Source organism: Procambarus clarkii, chromosome 23 (assembly GCF_040958095.1).
Source record: "Procambarus clarkii isolate CNS0578487 chromosome 23, FALCON_Pclarkii_2.0, whole genome shotgun sequence".
NCBI classification, from domain to species: Eukaryota; Metazoa; Arthropoda; class Malacostraca; order Decapoda; family Cambaridae; genus Procambarus; species Procambarus clarkii.
The window spans coordinates 32,955,928-32,975,748 of NC_091172.1; the positions used below are offsets into that span (position 1 = coordinate 32,955,928).

The 19,821-nt window shown below is 42.2% G+C and overlaps 1 protein-coding gene across 3 annotated transcripts in view; it reads left to right on the forward strand.

The window, feature by feature from the left end:
• Nucleotides 1-1,241: 1,241 nt before the first annotated feature.
• Nucleotides 1,242-19,821, forward strand: part of LOC123763992 (O-acyltransferase like protein) — a 33,660-nt gene continuing 15,080 nt past the window's right edge. Inside the window, exons 1-9 of one of the 3 annotated variants that reach the window (XM_069330127.1) lie at nt 1,242-3,900; nt 8,293-8,425; nt 8,619-8,719; nt 9,079-9,179; nt 9,318-9,417; nt 9,836-9,920; nt 10,360-10,511; nt 17,884-18,055; nt 18,816-19,027. In XM_069330127.1, coding sequence (XP_069186228.1) covers nt 9,098-9,179; nt 9,318-9,417; nt 9,836-9,920; nt 10,360-10,511; nt 17,884-18,055; nt 18,816-19,027 — 803 coding nt within the window. In that variant the 5' untranslated portion in view covers nt 1,242-3,900; nt 8,293-8,425; nt 8,619-8,719; nt 9,079-9,097. Of the gene's footprint in view, nt 3,901-8,292; nt 8,426-8,618; nt 9,180-9,317; nt 9,418-9,835; nt 9,921-10,359; nt 10,512-17,883; nt 18,056-18,815; nt 19,028-19,821 lie in introns of all 3 variants that reach the window. The other 2 variants (XM_069330126.1, XM_069330129.1) reach the window with 2 other exon arrangements.

Below are 19,821 nucleotides of genomic sequence, written 5' to 3' on the forward strand. Positions count from 1 at the left end.
GATAGCTTCTTATCGAAGCTTCCGGATCCTTGAAGATACATGCCAAAGTCACGTTGGCATCCATAGGCATAATGACGGACGTGACCTTTATGGTGTTGTCCTGTAGGGTATAAATATGATGTATGATACAAGATAATGAATCTGATTCTGATGTAGAATTTAGATCAATAGATGTAGGATGTAGATATGGTTCTGATATGATATAGGATACTAATATGATTCTGATATGATATAAGATACCGATATGATTCTGATATGATATAGGATACCGATATGATTCTGATGTGATATTGAAATAATCCATTTCTTAGATTATAATATTGATATAGTGGAAGGAATTTTTCACACAGATGCTTATATAATAAACTTTATGACTAAAGAGAACAAGTAATTGGAAAATTGGTGTTGTCTAGGTCACTGAGGAATTACTTCATACCCTTTGATTACAGCCATGCTTGTACAATAATCCTATTCTTATCTACCAGCCCAGGACATGGCCAGGGTGATGGTGCTCGTGATGGAGGTAATGGTGACGATGGTGAGCCTGGCAGCAAGTGTCACCATCCCCGGACATACAAGAGAGGTCCTCGACGGACTCAGGTAAATATCATACACCTTCAACTTATGGCACTCTCCAGAGAGCCTCGCGCTCATAGTGCCAGAGCCAGCCCTCCGCATCCACCACTTGAACACTTTGAGGCCTCGTGCTTGGTCCTAGGCCTCGTGCTTGGTCCTAGGCCTCGTGCTTGGTCCTAGGCCTTGTGCTTGGCCCTGGGCCTCGTGCTTGGTCCTGGGCCTCGTGCTTGGTCCTGGGCCTCGTGCTTGGTTCTAGGCCTTGTGCTTGGTCCTGGGCCTCGTGCTTGGTCCTGGGCATCGTGCTTGGTCCTAGGCCTCGTGCTTGGTCCTAGGCCTCGTGCTTGGTCCTAGGCCTCGTGCTTGGTCCTAGGCCTCGTGCTTGGTCCTAGGCCTTGTGCTTGGTCCTGGGCCTCGTGCTTGGTCCTGGGCCTCGTGCTTGGTCCTAGGCCTCGTGCTTGGTTCTAGGCCTTGTGCTTGGTCCTGGGCCTCGTGCTTGGTCCTAGGCCTCGTGCTTGGTCCTAGGCCTTGTGCTTGGTCCTGGGCCTCGTGCTTGGTCCTAGGCCTCGTGCTTGGTCCTAGGCCTTGTGCTTGGTCCTGGGCCTCGTGCTTGGTCCTAGGCCTCGTGCTTGGTCCTAGGCCTTGTGCTTGGTCCTGGGCCTCGTGCTTGGTCCTGGGCCTCGTGCTTGGTCCTGGGCATCGTGCTTGGTCCTAGGCCTCGTGCTTGGTCCTAGGCCTCGTGCTTGGTCATCCCCTGGGGAGTGTGATCTGCCAGAGTCGACCCCTGCTGACTGTGGGCTGCCAGAGTCGACCCCTGCTGACTGTGGGCTGCCAGAGTCGACCCCTGCTGACTGTGGGCTGCCAGAGTCGACCCCTGCTGACTGTGGGCTGCCAGAGTCGACCCCTGCTGACTGTGGGCTGCCAGAGTCTCTGTATGCAGTCTCCGTGGTGTAGTGGTAAGACACTCGCCTGGCGTTCCGCGAGCGCTATGTCATGGGTTCGTATCCTGGCCGGGGAGGATTTACTGGGCACAATTCCTTAACTGTAGCCTCTGTTTAACGCAACAGTAAAATGTGTACTTGGATGAAAAAACGATTCTTCGCGGCGGGGGATCGTATTCCAGGGACTTGCCCGAAACGCTACGCGTACTAGTGGCTGTACAAGAATGTAACAACTCTTGTATATATCTCAAAAAAAAAAAAAAAAAAAAAAAGAGTCGACCCCTGCTGACTGTGGGCTGGACCTCAACATGCCTCAACTGAAGCACTTTTGTCTAATGAAGATACTTGGCTCTTACCTCTTATTAGCATTGCAGATAAAATTTGGTTCATTGGCCGTTGAGTAGATGTTAAGAAGCTAGTGATTTTCGATTGTTTATATATCCCAGCTCAAGAGATCGGCGCTGGTGTAATAGTAGGTGAATTGTGTGATTGCCTCTGCTATGTTGGCCCTGGCTGTAGAGCACCAGGACGGTCTCAGGTGTTGACCAGGACACCACTACACCTGAACTGCCTCCCTCGCCGTGTTGCTATAGCTGTGTTGTAATGGCCAAGTGTATTGATAATATAAAATAATTAATATTAGCAGAAAATTTGTCCAACCTTTAATATATATGTAGGCGAGTTACAGATTTTCCTGCATGTGTTATTATGATAACAATATTGTCTTTTCTAAATGTAATTAATCACTACCACATTATGTTGTACCAACAGTACATATATACACAACCTCACTCAAATTGTAAGACAAATATTATTAAAGTTATGTCTCACGTGTAAGATTGTTTACTGCTATACACCTGCTCAAACAAGCCAGATATGAAACGATTTGTACAAGTTGTTACGAATAAAATATTCCACTCTGATTCCAAGTAGCATAACTTGCAGATAACTGCAGTAGCAACTGGATCCGTAATACCACTAGCATCAAGGGCAGCATCTGGAACAGTAGCAACACAACACAAACAGTAGCAAAATGAATCGTTCAAATATAATTAAATTATATCATTAAAATACTACCAAATACAAGGGAGGGGGGGGGGGAGAAGTATGTAGGATGTTTCTGTGTCATGTTGGTATGTCTGACAAGGGCCGCGTGTGTTGCAGACGACACATGGGCAGACACTACTACCCGACGAAGGCGTCGCCACAGCGGAGCCAGAATTTAGCTGACAGCCTCTGCCTGGCTCACTCTGCTCTCGCCCTCGTCTCTACACAATCATGGAGCTACACTAGTAAGATGTCTCTCGTCTCTCTTGGCCTTCAACTTTAATTCTGTGTGAAGCACATCAGCCTACACCCTCTCTCTCTCTCCCTCAGATACACACTCGTAAGTCTCATTCACACCAACTCTGGCCCTCAAGTACTAGCAAGAGATCACTGCAGAGCGTTCAGCGTAAGGTGACAAAAATCATCACATAAAAACTCTCATACCAAGACAGTCTGTGGACGTCAGAGGTAACAGCACTACAAACAAGGCTGATCTCGCTGGGACTTTTACATTGCTGAACAAGTTGGAAGACGTTAATCCAGACTAAACACTTAGAAGGGTCAATATGACTCACATAAAGGAGACCAGATTCAATTTCAAGATGCCGCAATGTAGGACAGACAACAGTAGATTTTTTCCATCCACAGTGTAATCAGCCCCAGGAATCGCCAAACGCTGAAATAATAAAAGCTTAAGTATTGCTACAGTTCAAAATACACCTTGAAAAGGTTATGATAAAGAACAAAGCAAGTGTCCACCCGCTGCCGGCTCCGTGTCCCTATTGCTGCCACAACCGAACACTGCCTTCACGTAAATAAAGCCAAAATCAACACCATTCATGCAACCACAAGCCTCGCATTCATATCATTTCTGTCTAGCGCTTCATTGGTTCTCAGATCCAGGTTAATTTCCGCACTAAATTCCCGTTCAGCACTCCACCCTCCTCACTTGTGCAACATGAGGTGTGGTCCGGGCCACCCACCCCGACCCTGTGTTGTAGTCTTCACTTACTGGTAACATTACATTCCTTCTAATAACATAAATTTAATCTCACAGCTGTACTGTATTTCACTGCTAATGGTGTCTTTCTCCTGGCCAAGTGTGGGACGCCAGTGGGAAGGTATCTGATGGAGTGGGTGCAGGAGGCACTGAAGCGCGTGGACACCCTGCCCTTTGTGAGAGTGTCCGAGTGAGACTCCCAGGCACGCTGGCCTCTCACCTCTACCATCAGCGTGCTCAGCTGGCCTCGCTCAACCTCACACTACACACGCTACACCCCCAGGCACTCCTGCAGGAGAACACCAAGCTTGTGGCGAAGTACTGCCTCGTCACCGTCCGGTAGGTCCTGCTTCACCTGACACAACCTCGTGACTCAACATCTAGCCTAACATATTTATCAGCTCCACAATGCCAACTCCGCTCACTCAGCTATAAATTACTTGTTACTTTCCCTATCTTATATCTATTAATGTTCTTAAATTTAAAATAAAATTAAGTTCACCTTATTCCACTCAGTACCTTCTTATATCAGCAGTAGTGCATGGCTGAATTAATTTCGTACACTAGCCAGAAGAACATTCATTCTGTACACTAGCCAGAAGAACATTCATTCTGTACACTAGCCAGAAGAACATTCATTCTGTACAATATCAGTGTTCACAGAGGATGCAAATCGCAATAAAGAGCACTTGCAGCACTCTGCAATTATATCACAATGAACATACAGGTTAATGAGACAACTCCGGTAACCCTCTATCAGTTAACACTTCGTCCCAAGGACGACAAACAAAACACAGACTAATCCAAGACACTAATTGATCTCAGCGAATAATTGCGTTAATTGACTGTCAACTGCAGTCAGCAACAAATAGTCTACGTTAATCACAACCTTGTCTCCTACAGGCAAGTCAAACTGTCAACATGATAACTCGCAAACTCTTAATTACACAAACACCTGACAAATCAAACGGACAGCTAATTAATCGAAACAAGTTACGTTAGACACTGCTGCCACCCGCTCGGCAGCTGCCACCCACAAGTCTGTGTCAGTACACTTGGATGACGTTAATTATCCTAAGTCAGTACACTTGGATGACGTTAATTATCCTAAGTCAGTACACTTGGATGACGTTAATTATCCTAAGTCAGTACACTTGGATGACGTTAATTATCCTAAGTCAGTACACTTGGATGACGTTAATTATCCTAAGTCAGTACACTTGGATGACGTTAATTATCCTAAGTCAGTACACTTGGATGACGTTAATTATCCTAAGTCAGTACACTTGGATGACGTTAATTATCCTAAGTCAGTACACTTGGATGACGTTAATTATCCTAAGTCAGTACACTTGGATGACATCCTAAGTCAGTACACTTGGATGACGTTAATTATCCTAAGTCAGTACACTTGGATGACGTTAATTATCCTAAGTCAGTACACTTGGATGACGTTAATTATCCTAAGTCAGTACACTTGGATGACGTTAATTATCCTAAGTCAGTACACTTGGATGACGTTAATTATCCTAAGTCAGTACACTTGGATGACGTTAATTATCCTAAGTCAGTACACTTGGATGACGTTAATTATCCTAAGTCAGTACACTTGGATGACGTTAATTATCCTAAGTCAGTACACTTGGATGACGTTAATTATCCTAAGTCAGTACACTTGGATGACGTTAATTATCCTAAGTCAGTACACTTGGATGACGTTAATTATCCTAAGTCAGTACACTTGGATGACGTTAATTATCCTAAGTCAGTACACTTGGATGACGTTAATTATCCTAAGTCAGTACACTTGGATGACGTTAATTATCCTAAGTCAGTACACTTGGATGACGTTAATTATCCTAAGTCAGTACACTTGGATGACGTTAATTATCCTAAGTCAGTACACTTGGATGACGTTAATTATCCTAAGTCAGTACACTTGGATGACGTTAATTATCCTAAGTCAGTACACTTGGATGACGTTAATTATCCTAAGTCAGTACACTTGGATGACGTTAATTATCCTAAGTCAGTACACTTGGATGACGTTAATTATCCTAAGTCAGTACACTTGGATGACGTTAATTATCCTAAGTCAGTACACTTGGATGACGTTAATTATCCTAAGTCAGTACACTTGGATGACGTTAATTATCCTAAGTCAGTACACTTGGATGACGTTAATTATCCTAAGTCAGTACACTTGGATGACGTTAATTATCCTAAGTCAGTACACTTGGATGACGTTAATTATCCTAAGTCAGTACACTTGGATGACGTTAATTATCCTAAGTCAGTACACTTGGATGACGTTAATTATCCTAAGTCAGTACACTTGGATGACGTTAATTATCCTAAGTCAGTACACTTGGATGACGTTAATTATCCTAAGTCAGTACACTTGGATGACGTTAATTATCCTAAGTCAGTACACTTGGATGACGTTAATTATCCTAAGTCAGTACACTTGGATGACGTTAATTATCCTAAGTCAGTACACTTGGATGACGTTAATTATGTAATATCCGTCAGTATTAATTAACTGTCCCATGGACAGTTAATTAATACTGACGAATTACATTACTCTCAACACTGTCTCAACAGTTCTCATCAAAACACTGTGAATTCACTTGGTGGTGTTAATTATTTTTAATTAACCTGAGCAATTAATTAACTGTTACACGGACAGGCAATTAATCTAGAACGAATTTACACTATCCCAATGACTTCACCCACAACTGTCAGTGTATGACGCTAATTACCCTAATTAACTTGAGTAATTAATTAACTGTTCCATGGACAGGTAATTAATACTGAGCAAATACGTTAAATCAAATACTGTTGCCCCCAGACAGTCCCTCATCACTGTGTGAATTCAGTATGATGACACTAATTACCTTTAATTAGCTTGAGAATTCAATTAGCTGTCCTATGGACGGATAATTGAACCCAAAAGTATTATGTTAATCTCAATACTTTTATTTGCACAACAGTTCCCTCATCAGAGCAAAGGACGATGAGGGAATTCACTTGAACTTCAAATCTTACCTTACTGACAGGCTCCAGTATGTTTCTGTGAATAATTCAATTTCTCCCACCCTACCCATCAACATTGGTATTCCTCAGGGCAGCATACTTGGCCCTCTCCTCTTTCTCATCTACATTAATGACCTTCCAAATGCCTCCCAACACCTCAAACCAATCTTATTTGCTGACGACACAACCTTCATTTACTCCAGTCCTGACCCCCTTGCTCTAAATGTCACAGTGAATACTGAGCTAAATAAAGTCCATCTTTGGCTAACTGCCAACAAACTCACCCTCAACATTGACAAAACACAAAACTTTCTATATTTTGTTTGGCAATAAATCCTCAAATGAAATAAATCTCAGAATAAACAATACCCAAATTTGTAACAAAGTAGATGGCAAATTCCTTGGAGTTCTCATTGACCAAAAGCTGAATTTCCAGGGACACATTCTAAATATATCAAAAAAGTTTCAAAAACTGTTGGCATTCTTTCTAAGATCAGATATTATGTACCTCGCCCTGCTCTGGTTACTCTCTATTACTCCCTCATCTAATTTACGTCCTCTAAATACTCAACACAAAGCTGCTGTTAGGACAATACCCAACTCTGGCCCCAGACATCACTCGGTGTCCCTACTCAAATCTCTGAATATGTTAGATATTAAGTCACTGCACATCCTCTCATGTGTATTATATACATATATATATATATATATATATATATATATATATATATATATATATATATATATATATATATATATATATATATATATATATATATATATATTTATATATAACGCTGAACTGTAATGTCAATCCTGACCTTAAAAGCTTCATTGAAGGTTGTAACAGAACCCATGAGCACCACACCAGAAACAAATACGTCTTTGATATTCCAAGAGTACGACTTAATCAAAGTAAATATGCTCTACAAATCAAGGGACCCAGAATATGGGTAAAAAAAGCAACAGTATTGTCTAACAATAAACATAAGGACCCAAGCAACCCACCCAACCTATTGAGGCCGCTGTATATGAGACGTCAGTAGTGGAGTGTTTTAATGTTAACTAATACGGACTAGTTTATTTCTCTAACACATGGACCACTTCTTGGTCCTCTTGGTCCACTTGACTTACTTTATGGACAGCTCTAGAAACATTGACAAAATTCTTTGCATTTTTACTATATAGAATGTTTTATTGTTTGTAATGTTGAGGTTTGTGTTCAGAACGCAAGAAAAAGATCAAACCGTTTAAGAACAAGGAAGTGTATTATTCTTTTTAATAATGCTGAATTTTGTTTTGCTGAGATTATGGAAGTGGCTTTGAGTAATAGAGAAACCGTTTAATAAACAGGTAAAATGCTATATTTTTATGAACGAAGTTAATTGTCTTAGGGTTAATAAAAAACTGTTTTAAAAATTCGCCATATTTTGTTTTTCAATAATGGTAAATTTAGTTTTAGGCATAACCAAACAATTGTAAAAACAATCGTATTTATCATTATTAAAAAATTATTGGATACTTTTTTTCTGCCTCTTTTCACTTAAGAGTAAACGATGTTCCCAGGAGACAGGCAACTGTTGTGGGCTCCATCGTGTGTGAAGGTCAGTAATTGGCCCATGAGGGACCTCTAGAGGCCTAAGTGCAAACTTCCTGTCTCCGACAACCGGGATTAATTATACGTTTACTTCGTAGGGAGGAGGAGGACACTGAGGGAAGGAGTGATGGTGGTGGCGGGTCATGGGGAGCTGTGAGGTCCCTGGCAGGCAGGTGGGAGCACACCTACGCCACCTGTGTCCCCGACACCTGCACCTCGCTCTTCCTTCGTGTGAGTCACCTTCACATACTTACCCACTGGCGGGTCTGACAATCTAGTCAATTGATACACCACGTAATCGCTCCTGACATCTTGCAAGATCAATAGAGCTTGTGTATATGGCTTCCCGTGTGTTACAAAGGCTAGATTATTTCTCTCTGCAGTGAGCGGTGGGTTAAGTGTAACCGTGTGGCTTCTCCCGCAGGAGTCGCTGCAGCAGCAGCAGGAGGAGGCGGCCATCTCCCTCAGTGTCAACTGCCACGATGACTACAACTACACCTGGACCACCTCTGACCTCTCCTTCCTGTGAGTCACTCCCCACTCTATACACACACTGGCCAGCCTACACATACACACACACTAGCCACTCTACACATACACATATACACACTACCCACTCTACACATACACATATACACACTAGCCACTCTACACATATACACACTAGCCACTCTACACATACACACACACACTAGCCACTCTACAGACGCAGTAAGAGCCAGATGAGTGAGGTAATACTAGTGGCGTATAATTAACAATAATAAAATGATTCGCTGCAGTAGACACCAGACGGAGCAGCAACACCTCACTTGTCTTCCTGTAGTGCTCACCCGCAGACGTGACACAACCAGAGGTTGTTGACGCTGGTCTCGGTTCCCTCTCAGGCTGGTGACAGGGGCCCTGATGGCGACGATAGCGGTGGCCACGGCACGGGAGACGACCAGCCCCTGCGTCGCCAACCTGGCCTCCTGCACCTGCCCCCGAGGTGGGTGATCGAGTACGAACGGGGGTGATGTAAAGGCGTTTTTAGACGACTGAAAAACGGGGTCCAAGGGGCTATTGTTCGCCCTGAAAGCTCATATGAGTGACTTCACGCCTCTTATTTATTCCCTGCAATTCACAGGGGCGAGGATGCTACACTGCTTCTCCTTAGGTCGTAACTGGAGTCGCCTCACCGCTATCGATACTGCCTCGACCCACCTGAATATTCTGGACGGACTCAGGTGTGTCCTGGTTCCCACCTGGTGTACAGGTGGTAGCCTCACTGCAACCACCTGTACACCGCCTCATTCCACCTGTAAACCTAGTGATGATCAGTTTTACTGGTTCAAAGAATTTATTAGCTCTTACAGACAATTCTAATAAGGTCAAGTAAAATCCTTCTGAATATATTTACAGTTTAATCAACCGGGTCCTAAGTAAAGAGTTAACATCAATACTAATGACACTATCCCTCCTTCCCCTGGAGTGGTTTGTATATATATATATATATATATATATATATATATATATATATATATATATATATATATATATATATATATATATATATATATATATATATATATATATATATATATATATATATATATATATATATATATATATATATATATAGTGGTGAGTGTTGGTGTTCCACAGGGTGGTGATGGTGGTGTGGGTGATACTCGCTCATCGCTACATGCTGCTCCTCGTCTCCTCTGCCACTCCTCGTGACCTTACTCAGGTGAGCCACCCTTGTGTTTGACAGACAGACAGACAGACAGACAGACAGACAGACAGACAGACAGACAGACAGACAGAGAATCATTTATATTGACCAAAAGTTATTGGTCTATAATTAGATCAAATTTGGAGACATCTGTATAATTCTTCTAACATTATTCTATAAGAAAAATAATATTTTTTAATAATATTAAAAAAATATTTTTTAATTTTGTATGATTCTAAATAATTGTGTATAATTCTTCTTACATCATTCTAACTCTTAATAATTGTGTATAATTCTTCTCACATTATTCTATTTTATAATAATTGTGTATAACTCTTCTCACATTATTAATTTTTTTAAAAATTGTGTATAATTCTTCTTACGTTAATAAACATTGTAATATTATCAAAAATATAAAATGCTACCCCGGCGCGGTCTCTGTGGGGAAGTACAGCATGCGTGGGACTGGAGGTTCTGGTGGGTGTTCAACGCCTACCCGGCTGTCGACACATTTTTCTTCATCTCTGCCTTCCTGGTCTCCATTTACCTAAAGAAACGCCTCCACCAGTTTACCTTCTCCAGCTTCTATTTCCAGCGCTATCTCAGGTGAGCAGATGGTTCACGTAATATTAAACCTGGTCGTTTTTCTCACTTGTGTCGCCAAGATGCTGTCATGACTCTGGTAAACACTTCAGTCAGTTACTCTTAAATTTGCTAAGAAGGTGGTATGCTGTGCTATGCTCAGGCATCAACGAGGTGCCTGAGCAAAGACCAAAGCGTAGGCAAGCTTTGTAACTATGCTAGACTCTACCCGAGGGCATGGTTTTGCAACAGGCACCCTTATATATTAATATTCAATTGGCTGAGTGGATTTATAGTGCTTTTTATCGGAGGGTTGGCAGGTTCGGCACCAGGAATTTGTTCCGTCGGTAATGGGATCAGGTGTGACGGATCATAAGTAATTACCCACAGAATAATTCAAGATTGTGAGTAAAGAATTTATATTACGTATAATTAATAAGTTTATTTACACTTTGTGGGATACACATTAAGGCTAGTGTACGGGTGTGGTGTCGACCTTATCACAGGCTTGGGAAAAGTGTAGCAATATTTGTTGTGTATAGGATAGTTTTATCTTTGTCTTAAACTTACAATCCCCAAAGAAGTTATGAAACTGAATGTGTCTCTTATTCCTGATAAAACTGTTCACTATATTCCCTTTCTTTCTTTATTATGCACCCCATACCCATCCCGTGGGCGGTGGTGGAAAAGATTACAGAGGCACATAATCGGTTCAGGAACTGCACTCCATAGTTCGTTTAGCTTAACAAGTAACAATCATATGACGTTTGTTACACAATTATTAAAGTTATATATACATGTACATATATATACAATCATTTATACAAATTGCATATACACATCGATAATCTTTTGTATCACAAGTGATTCAACAAGAGGCTCACAACAGTCACTATACAAGGCACTTTACATCTATGGTGAGTCACACAGTTACTAGTCTTGCTCCACACCCACCCAACTGGGCGGCAGCTTTACAGTCATGTGCTCCACACCCACCCAACTGGGCGGCAGCTTTACAGTCATGTGCTCCACACCCACCCAACTGGGCGGCAGCTTTACAGTCATGTGCTCCACACCCACCCAACTGGGCGGCAGCTTTACAGTCATGTGCTCCACACCCACCCAACTGGGCGGCAGCTTTACAGTCATGTGCTCCACACCCACCCAACTGGGCGGCAGCTTTACAGTCATGTGCTCCACACCCACCCAACTGGGCGGCAGCTTTACAGTCATGCCCATGCATTACCTACAGTAAGCTAACTTTGGATACTTCGCTAAGATTCCTGGCAGCACATCATTATGAATGAAGTACTTACACATTTCTTGGACTCCATTGATGGGGTTATCTCTGAATTCGGCGATTTTTTTCACATTCCATTATATAATGACGCACAGTATGCAAATATTTCTGCTGATAGAGTTTACGTTTAGTGAAATCTATTTCAGCAGATGTTACAAACTCCCAGAGGTACTTGTAGCCGAGCCTAAGCCTAGCAATGGTAACATCTAAAAGTCTGCTAACCTTATTGGATGACCCATAGACGTGCGGTTCTTCCTACATAATAGAATGATGATAGATGGAGGAACTGGTGTGAATTTCACTTTGCCTCAAGTCTAGAGATTTTGTTGATGTTCCCGGAATATTACTGCCCCTCAGGCTGCTCAAAGGCAGTCCAAGGAATCAGTTCCCTCTTTATGAGCAAAAGTTTTTGCTAACTCATCAGTTCTATCATGCATCGGGAGACCAATATGGGAAGGAATCCACAGGAGACAAACTCTAACTCCATCATTGATTATTTCACTATATTTGTGTCAAGCTTCAGAGACAAGCACGTCACAGTTATGCCTTGGGGGGAGCTGAAGGCAGTTAATGATGACAAGGAGTCAGTATAATTAAACTTATCTCTAAGGAGCCTACAGGTTAAAGATATTGAGGGCAGCGTACCCACGTGTCCAGTTTGTTTGTGCTAAACTCATATTTCTTGCATGGCCACTTGTTGTGTTGAATCATTTTTTCAATGAAATTTTGCAATTGCAGTTTCCAGTTTTCATTCTAAATTGCTGTGCTTATACTGGTTTAATTAATTTACTTACCTCTAATTCCATCCATATTCATACCAGATTGCTAATTTAATTCAAAATTTTGTTTGCTTTTAATTATTTTGTTGCCTAGTACAATTTAATAATCTTAATTCTGCCATTTCCTTACTTTAACCAAGTTTGATATTTTTTTTTCAGTGTTTTATTCTTTTTGTGTGTACTGTATTTCTTATGCCTAGTGCACTTAATTATCATTTGCATTCACTTCCTCACTTCACTACCACTTCCTCGGTAGTGACAATGTCTACCACTGTTGCAACTTTTTCGGACTCAATTGGAACAATTGCTCGTACTACTGTCCAGAGGTCAGCCGCTCTACAGGGCGTTTAAATTCCTGCGCCTTCACAGATAGCGCCCCACCCTGAGACGTAGACCTTGAGGGGGGTATAGTTGACTGTGGGTGGGAAGGGGAGGCGGTGCTGGCAGCGGCCCCCACCTCAAGAGAGGGGGGGGTGGAGACCAATCACCCCGCCAGCAGGAGCAGGTCACACCTGCCAGCCGAGTACTGTGGCACCCGACACCCAGATGGGTGGACAAAGACACTCGCCGTTATTTCGCTGTCCAGAGTGAGCCAAGGGCAAGCGGGGAGTCAGAGTGCCAGCTGTGGCCCCCCGTAGTTGATGGCATAGGACAACTTCCACTGATGGTGACACTCCATCATCATGACGTGGCGACTTAAAGAGCGGGGCACTGCTTGTACGGGGCGGCCTAGAAGCAGCTGAGCAGGCGATGAGTCACAATAACGTGGCTGAAGTATGTTGACCAGACCACACACTAGAAATTGAAGGGACGACGACGTTTCGGTCCGTCCTGGACCATTCTCAAGTCGATTGTCATTTGCAATCGACAATCGACTTGAGAATGGTCCAGGACGGACCGAAACGTCGTCGTCCCTTCAATTTCTAGTGTGTGGTCTGGTCAACAGCTGAGCAGCTCTGATGAGTTGCCTTCATGCCAGGAGCACGACAATTAACGCATCTAGTTGCCACAGTGCACCCATCTTAGGGAGAGCAATCAACAAATGCAATTCAGCTTCAGATAGACAATGTTAACATCGGCAATAAAAATGATGGAAAGTTCCTTGGCCTATACTTAGACAAGAGACTTAATTTCAACACCCATATTCAACACATAACTAAGAAAGTTTCTAAAACAGTTGGTATACTCTCTAAAATCAGATATTATGTACTTAACTCTGCTCTCCTCTCACTATACTATGCATTAATCTATCCCTATCTTACTTATGGAATCTGTGCATGGGGTTTAACCAGTGCAAACTACCTCAAGCCCATCATCATCCAGCAAGAATCTGCTATCAGAACAATAACAAACTCTGCTTTTAGACAACACACAACTCCCCTGTTTAAACCTCTAAACAAGCTAAACATAAATTCACTCCACACATTCTCTCGTGCCAATTACATTTACAAAACCCTTTTCTTAAGTGCAAACCCTGTTCTGAAACTCTCCCTGGACAGATGTAATAGGACCCATAATCACCATACCAGACATAAATATCTCTTTGATATCCCCAGAGTCAAACTTAATCTGTGTAAACACTCTATGCAAATAAAGGGACCTAGTCTATGGAACTCACTCTCTAACAAATTGAAAAACTTTCAAACTTTTTCCTTATTCAAAGATAAAACCTAAAAGTACCTAATTTCAATTTCATCTTCATAGTTTCCTACCTAGTGCTTGAAACTTGCACTGTAACTAGTGCTACCCAATTCCTCAATATATGTACCTATGCCGTACAACTTTACCATTGTAATTATTGCTGCTATCTTGTATCATTTTATTCACATAGTTTGCTACATTATATCTTGCAATAATCCTCAAATTATGCTGAAATGTACCTGTGGATTACCCTTAAATTTGTTTTAATGTACCTACATTTTTTGTCAAATTTCTTATACAATGTTATTTTTTGTACTTTCTTACAATGTATTTGTGTAATTTCTTACAATGTACCTGTAAACTTTTTTTTTAATTTTGCTAGATACTACCTTCTTAAAATTATGTTAGATTAAGGATATGCCCGAAACGCTATGCGTGCTAGTGGCTTTACAAGAATGCAAAAATAAATAAATAAATAAATAATAAGTCTTAGAATCATGGTCACCAGCACACACTGCACATCAGTGGGTCCTGGAGGTGCAGCTCACTGCAGTGTGGCCCCAACGCTGACATTTCTAGCACATCCTGCGTGGAGGCAGATAGCGAGCCACTCTGTAAGTTCTGCCCAACGCCCTGGGCGCGGAGTGTCGCTTGGGAATACAGTATCCGTTGATGCTGTCCAGCTTGCGACAATCAGGTTATTCTTAATGCGGTGTGGCTTTTCCCACATCGTCGGACCGGAAACACTCAGGGTTAATGCACTTGTTATCACCAAAGAAAACAATTTTCACCTTCATTGAATTATCACATGGTGCTGACAACATTTTTATCCCAGCAAATTCAAATTCAAATTCAAATTTTTTATTCAGGAAAAGTACATACATAGATGCTTTACAAACATAATGTTGGATTTATAGATAGAGCTAGTACATACATTACCTAAAGCCACTAATACGAATAGTGTTTCGGGCAAGGTGTGGGGAAGAGCATTGTTTAAAAATAGCAAGACATGGGTTGACATTTACATATTCCTTTGTTAACATGTCGTTAAATGCATCATTATTTGTGACAAAGACTTGATTGTCTTCATCTCTGTTTACCTTCATGCGTTTATTTAATTATTTTTTATTTATTTATATATTTAGTGTGATGGGCTTTTGAGGCTGCAGAAAACCATTGAAATCTGTCAGCAAGACCATTGCCATGAGGGAAAACACTCGGGTTAGTTGAATTCTTTCCCTCTGGAGTCGCCTTTCTTCCTTCTTGCTCACCAGCTCTTGGAATACAGCCCCATTTTCTTCTTAGCTCTCTCCTGCCTGGAGAGAGACTTGTGTATCAGCAGCAGGTCAATCAGGAACAATCTGGACAGGTGAATGCACATCTGGCAGCAGCGGCGACTCACCTGCGGCAAGGGCGGTTGCCATAATTTTGTTAATCTTGTTATTTGTACAGATTATTAATATTACAGTGATAACAAGAAAGCATGTTCGTCGATGAAACTGCTAGCTGGGATTGAAGCTGCAGATTATCATGCAGCATCACTTACACTGAACAGCCAATAGCACGTTGTTCACTCCTTAGCACAGGAGTGGTGGAAGGAGATTTGGCACCAGGGTCTCCGGAGGGCACCAACCTCTTTTTCTGCTTTAATTAGAATCCAGTACACCAGCACAGTTGCTTATGGGTCACCTTATAATAATAATAATAATAATAATTTTTATTTAGGCAAAGGTACATACATAAAGAGATTCTACAAAGTTTGTTGGCTTTATAGATAGGAGCTAGTACATAAAATGCCTAAAGCCACTATTACGCAAAGCGTTTCGGGCAGATATTCACTTCACTGCAACATTTACACTTAAGGCCAACACACCTCCCTCAAACGTCAACAACACTGCACACACACACAGGATTAACGAATGTAGAGGTGGGTCAAGTTAAAGCATGACACGACCTATATACACTGAACTGAGGCTGATTGTTTCAAATCCACCAACGTCGCCGGATGAAGAACAAGGCAATCACGGCTCTGTAGGCAGTAAGGCACAAGAGCTATTTTCGTGCGCCCGATACACGTGTGGTATAAGCCCAATGGCGAGTGAGGAGGGGAGGCCTGAGGGTTGTCCCCTCACCACCACCTTCCCAGCACGCTGCATGGTCCACCTTGCTCGCCATCAAGGGCACTTCCTCTTTACCAGTGCAGGTGATGACCATACCTCAGACTCACCTATTCTGTAGGTGTGGCCCAGGTCATGTATATCACTGCTAGGTTGTATAACGCCTTAGCGCCGACTGAACCCATTTTGTAGTAAATTCATGATGAAAGTAGGCCTGGTGCCACCGTTCTCTCCCGAGGCACAGAGAGGACTGCACTATATTCCCCCTTGGAAAGATGTGCAAGTTTCTATATCAAATGATTATACACCCATCAGTGCAAAACAAATCTATAACACTGAAATTATGAGATGTATAACACTAGAAGCTATTGACAGTCATCTTCAAAATCTCGAACCATCTGAATCTTATGCCTTTACTGATGGTACTGTGCAATTAGGCACTTGTAAAACAGGTTGTGCATGTGCAATATATAAAGGGAATGAAATGATCATGTCTAGTACACAGAGAGTGAACAACTGGGCAAGCACGACACAGACCGAGCTATCGGGCATTTATCTAGCCACCGAGTACCTTAAGCTCAATGGTGGTGGAGTGAAATTTTGTGACTCTAAAAGTGCTCTACAGTCCTTAAATAACCCATCACAATGTATGTCTGAAGTAGCTTGTAATATTAAATGGAATGTAATTTTTGCCAATGATAATAATTATTGTATAAAATTTGTGTGGATCCCATCCCATGTTGGAGTTGGAAAACATGACTTTGTAGATCGATTGGCCAATGAGGTTTGCAACAAAGAAAACACTGATTATTATTTTGGACTATCTAATGCAATTATTATAACATATAAATTGAAGAAATTACTTCAGATTTAGAAGAACTAGAAAATGCCCACAGACCTTAAGGCTGCAGTATTAAAAGCTATGATAACTTTTGTAATAATAGGTATTTGTATGGTCAGTACAGCAACCGGACCAGGCAATGTGATGTAGTTATTGCGCGAATTCACCTTGGCTATAGACACATCTGGCAGGTTAGTGAGGCTGAGCCACTACCAGAATATTCAGATTGTAAACTCTGTGATAAACCTTTAATGCATTCACTAGAACATTATATTGTTGAATGTGAAATCGTAAAAGATTTTAGACCTCCTGGCCTATTGTACCACCAACTGTGTAATTATTTAATTTAATCTGGTGTAGTGGACGACATCCTAACAATTTATCCAACATTTGCTTGTCCATTTTATAGAATGAAGAACAATTTTATTTATATTATTTTTAAGGTGCATCACTTATGAACCCATCCCTGCCCTCGTGTGGCAGTGCACAATAGAAATTTGTATTTACATATTCGTACATTGAAACGTGTATACAGTCTAATGTAGTCGATTGTAACCATGATATACATGTGCTTCAGCTTACAGTTTAGACTTATTATCTTCTGTATGATCCTCTGATTGAGTTCCTCAGATTAGGCAAACTTATAATGAATTTTTGTCAATAAAGATGTTAATAATAATAATAATGTGGGTATGTGATGCCTGTGATATGGTGACAGGTTGGTGCCCGCCATGGGGTATGTGACGTGGGGGTGTAGCAGTGTGTTGCGTCACGTAGCCTCGGGGCCGGTATGGAACAGGACCTACGACGCCATGTTCGGCCGACCCTGCTCTCACACTGCCTGGACCAACATGCTTCTCCTTAACAACTTCAATGATGCTAATCATATGGTGAGCTTAGATTCATTTGCATTTACGTTGTAAATGAATGCAGCCAGTCTTCATTAACAAAGGTCAAAGTCCATTCCATCCACCCGCTAAACCCCCTGTTTATGCAACCCGTCCTCCACTCAAGTCCATTACATCCACAGACGCATTCATAAATTTTTACATGCTGTTCATTCAAAACGAGAATTTTCTCAAATATTAATTAAAATTATAATATACTGTATTATCATATTGTGCATATATTGACATAGGTTAGGTTAGGTGTTTAGGTTCTGTTCACGATTATTTGTATTTGTAGTACGTGGGTGAAGCATTTACAGCGTTGTGGTTCGAAGAAAATTCGTCAGTGATGCACTTGTTCCGGAAGTGTTCGAATGAAATCAGTTGCAAGTAGTGTGTAAACCGTTTTTCATTCATAAACAGACGGTTTGGCGGGTGCATGGAATCCCTTTTGGATCTTTGGAGGATGGGCTGGGACTGCCAGGAGTTTGGTACCCGGGCAGACCAGGTTCGAATCCGTGAGGGGTCTTAGAGTTTATAGATGTGCATAGGCCTAGAGACTAATTAAGCTTTACACATATCCATATATGTATATATGGTCTTTTATATCACAAATAGTTCAAGAGGAGGCCCACGGTAGTCTTTATACAATATGATGGCACCATAGAAAGACAGATATTTGATAATTATTAATCTGTAATGTTGACATAGTGAATATAGGTGGAAATATATGAGCATTACCAGTAATGATGGTGATGAGTAGTGTCTGGGCCACCTGTGGTCGCTGGCGGTGGAGTGGCAGCTGTATATGGTGACGCCTCTCCTGCTGCTCCCGGCCTACCGCTGCCCTGCCTCCCGCCTGCGCTGGCTGCCCCTCTCAGCCTGCTTCACCTTGTCCCTCCTCCTGCCTGCCGCCCTCACACTCCAGTACCACCTGCCTCCAACTCCAACCTTCTGGGACTACACTGCTACCAAGTGAGTTTATGGACCCTTTTCTCTCTCTCTCTCTCTCTCTCTCTCTCTCTCTCTCTCTCTCTCTCTCTCTCTCTCTGTCTCTGTCTCTGTCTCTGTCTCTGTCTCTGTCTCTGTCTCTGTCTCTGTCTCTGTCTCTGTCTCTGTCTCTGTCTCTCTCTCTCTCTCTCTCTCTCTCTCTCTCTCTCTCTCTCTCTCTCTCTCTCTCTCTCTCTCTCTCTCTCTCTCTCTCTCTCTCTCTCTGTCTCTCTCTCTCTCTCTCTCTCTCTCTCTCTCTCTCTCTCTCTCTCTCTCTCTCTCTCTCTCTCTCTCTCTCTCTCTCTCTCTCTCTCTGTCTCTCTCTCTCTCTCTCTCTCTCTCTCTCTCTCTCTCTCTCTCTCTCTCTCTCTCTCTCTCTCTCTCTCTCTCTCTCTCTCTCTCTCTCTCTCTCTCTCTGTCTCTCTCTCTCTCTCTCTCTCTCTCTCTCTCTCTCTCTCTCTCTCTCTCTCTCTCTCTCTCTCTCTCTCTCTCTCTCGTGTGACAAGGTCTCTCTCTCTCTCTCTCTCTCTCTCTCTCTCTCTCTCTCTCTCTCTCTCTCTCTCTCTCTCTCTCTCTCTCTCTCTCTCTCTCTCTCTCTCTCTCTCTCTCTCTCTCTCTCTCTCTCTCTCTCTCTCTCTCTCTCTCTCTCTCTCTCTCTCTCTCTCTCTCTCTCTCTCTCTCTCTCTCTCTCTCTCTCTCTCTCTCTCTCTCTCTCTCTCTCTCTCTCTCTCTCTCTCTCTCTCTCTCTCTCTCTCTCTTTCTCTCTCTCTTCTCTCTCT